This window comes from Copadichromis virginalis, linkage group LG3 (assembly GCF_057382275.1).
Source record: "Copadichromis virginalis isolate Kocher_CV1m ecotype Utaka linkage group LG3, C_Virginalis_male_GT1.1, whole genome shotgun sequence".
NCBI classification, from domain to species: domain Eukaryota; kingdom Metazoa; phylum Chordata; class Actinopteri; order Cichliformes; family Cichlidae; genus Copadichromis; species Copadichromis virginalis.
In genome coordinates, this window is record NC_140620.1 from 44,801,769 (window position 1) to 44,804,603 (window position 2,835).

Consider the following 2,835-nt stretch of genomic DNA (forward strand, 5'->3'; position numbering starts at 1 on the left):
TGAGGACTCCCAGCCATTTAGCATTGTGGAGAACAAAGGATTTAAAAGATTTGTTAAATCATTAAATCCTAGCTATGTTCTCCCCACTAAAGGTTCTAAAAGCAGTGAACAGGCAGGATAAAATGTGAACAGGCAGGACTGAGGTTCAAAGCCTCAGTGCAGCCACGCCGTACTTTCAAACAAAATGTTTTTTCTTTCCTTTAGGCCCTGACAGTCATGGTGGAGGCCAGGTACCAGGAGATGAAGGAGAAAGCTAAGGCCAGCATTGAGAAGGCAGCAGCTGTGAGTCTGACATCAGATATGTGGACCTCCATCAACACAGAGGCCTATCTTGCAGTCACCTGCCATTTTGTTGATGAGTCCAGCACATTAAACACCGTTGTTTTAGGAGTGCAATATTTTCCTAATGCACACACTACAGAAAATATTGCACAAGTGAAAGGCTCACTCATGACAGAATGGGCAATTACTGACAAAGTCACATGCCTAGTAACAGATGGGGCTGCCAATATGGAGACTTGTGCAAGGGAGCTACGACTCAAACATGCCATATGCATAGCTCACACCCTGAACTTAGTGGTGAAGAAGGCCCTTGACCAGACCCCTGAGCTCTCTGCCATCTGAGCCAAGTCCAGGAAGATCGTGGGATATTTCAGGAGCAGTACCACTGCAAAGGTAAGATGCCTTAATTACAGTTTCTTTAATGCTACTTAAGTGTGTAGTTCTGCTTCCTTGACAATCTAATGTATGCTTTTTTAATTGTATTTTGTAAGGAGAGGCTTTCAGTGGTGCAGGAACAACTAAGGAAGTCTCAACTCAAACTAATACAGGAAGTGGAAACCTGCTGGAACAGCACTTATAATATGCTGGAAAGACTGTTAGAGCAAAGGGAGCCAGTGGGTGCTTTGGCAAGTCTCACAACAGACATCCCACCTGTTTCATCCGAGGAATTTGGTATAATTTCAGAGTGTCTGGTTGTCCTAGCACCATTTAGCGATGCAACCACTGAGCTCTCTCAGGAAAAAAGGGTGTCTGGGTCAAAGGTCATACCTTTGCTCACTATGCTGAATCATTGCCTCAATGAACAAATGGAAAAATCACCATCCATTGGGTCTTCTCTGGCTCAGAAGCTAAGGATGCTATTGAGAGAGAAGCTGGATAAAATACAAACCATGAGCATTATGTTCCTTGCGACACTGCTGGACCCAAGGTTCAGAAAACTCGGGTTACTCAGCCCTGCAAAAGCTAGCGAAGCAGAAAAAAGACTGAAAGCAGAATGTGCTTCCGTAATGAGGGCCTCCACCACCTCCGCTTCCTCCGCACCACCACCACAGCCATCAACGTCAAAAACTGTTGAGGCTGTTTCCCACGGTACTATTGTTATTGCATTTGAGTTGCATTTATTGTCACAGGCTGGGTCTCTGACCCAGCGCTCTGAGTTCATGTTTGTATTTGTCTCATTTTGTTATGTGATTTAGTTTGTGTTATTTCCTATCTGCCTTTAGTTTAGGCAGTTATTGTTCCTGGGTTTTCTATGTTTTGGGGTTTTGTATTTATTCATCACATATTAGGTCTGTTAAGTTGTGTTGTCATGTTTTAGTATTTCCTGTTTTATTCTGACAATGTCATGTGTTCTTTGTTTATTGTATTTAGCTTTCCTCTCCTGGTCCTGTCATTAGGTTTATGTCTGTCAGCTGTTTCCCCCATGTGTCTCCACCTCCCCTGATCACCTCATGTATGTATTTAAGCCCTTTGTTTTCTGCATGCCATTGTCAGGTCGTCTGCTCATCCATGTCTCATCTCCAGGTACCCATGTCAGTTCACTATGGTTAAGGTTTTTCATGTTTTGTTATTAGTTCACCCAGTTTAGGTTATTGTTTAGTTTTCACCGATGCCCTATTATTTTGTACCCTCGTTGCTAACCTCAATAAACGGCTTGTTTTGTTAATCCACACCACGTTTTGGTCTGCGTTTGAGTCCTCCTCTGCAACACATACGGTCTGCCTCAGCCAGACCGTGACAGTACGACCTGACCACTATGGACTCAGCAGACCGCGAGCTTTACGAGCGTCGGGAGGCAGCCTTCGCCCAGCTGGAGGAGGAGCTCCGCTGGAAGCCGTGGCGTACCCCCGACTACGAGCGCATTTTCCACGGGACTCGGCTAGCTCTCGGAGGTCCCAAGAGCTGCCGAAAGTCCCCGCCTGTTGCGCTGCCTGCATCTAAGCCTCGCTCGCTTCAGGTGGGAGTCCTCCGTGTGGCTTCAGGCGCTCACGCTCCAGCCTCGGTGTCACCATTCTGTGCACCAGGGGCTCAGTTGCTCGCTCCGCCAGCTTCCTCTGTTTGCAGGAAGCGGCGCGCACGCCGCCATAAACCGGACATCGCTGAGCAGCTCACGGTGGTGAGTGAAAATGACTTTTATTCTCACGTCCCGTCTGACATTAACAACAATCGGCTCACTTCCGATCCATGGGGAATTTCCCTTATGGATGACGACGTGGACTGGGAGGATCCGTTTTGTTTTACTCCCTCTACGCAGGGAGGGATGAAAGACAATTCCCGCTCGCTTAAGTCTGCACATGCGGTTAAAGGAAAAACTGTTAACACTTCTACCAGGTCTACAACACTCAGTTCAGGTTTTGTTAAGTCTGGTTCAATTATCCCCAAGTCAGCTCACTCTAAGACCGTTAACCCAAGGACTGCTAATACTAAGACTGCTAAACATGAAGTGGACGGCGGATTCATTTTTGCTAGGTCTGTTTTTGTCGACCCAATACATATTAACCCTAAGCCTGCCGTTTCTAAGACTGTTTTTTCTGAGCCTGCTCCTTTGCCTGT

The 2,835-nt window shown here is 46.5% G+C and overlaps 1 protein-coding gene across 1 annotated transcript; it reads left to right on the forward strand.

Moving 5' to 3' along the window:
* Positions 1–216: 216 nt before the first annotated feature.
* Positions 217–2,296, forward strand: LOC146714963 (zinc finger BED domain-containing protein 4-like). Its single transcript, XM_085440595.1, has 3 exons — positions 217–282; positions 631–675; positions 774–2,296. The coding sequence occupies exons 1-3, from the start codon at positions 217–219 to the stop codon at positions 1,476–1,478; spliced, it is 816 nt and encodes a 271-aa protein (XP_085296721.1). The 3' UTR covers positions 1,479–2,296.
* The last annotated feature ends 539 nt before the right edge of the window (positions 2,297–2,835 follow it).

Bases quoted from the DNA above. Each gene is read 5' to 3' on its own strand.
- LOC146714963 (XM_085440595.1), top strand. From the start codon at position 217: ATGGTGGAGGCCAGGTACCAGGAGATGAAGGAGAAAGCTAAGGCCAGC. The intron at 283-630 runs GTGAGTCTGACA...ATCTGAGCCAAG, and splicing joins GCATTGAGAAGGCAGCAGCT to TCCAGGAAGATCGTGGGATA. The intron at 676-773 runs GTAAGATGCCTT...GTATTTTGTAAG, and splicing joins GGAGCAGTACCACTGCAAAG to GAGAGGCTTTCAGTGGTGCA.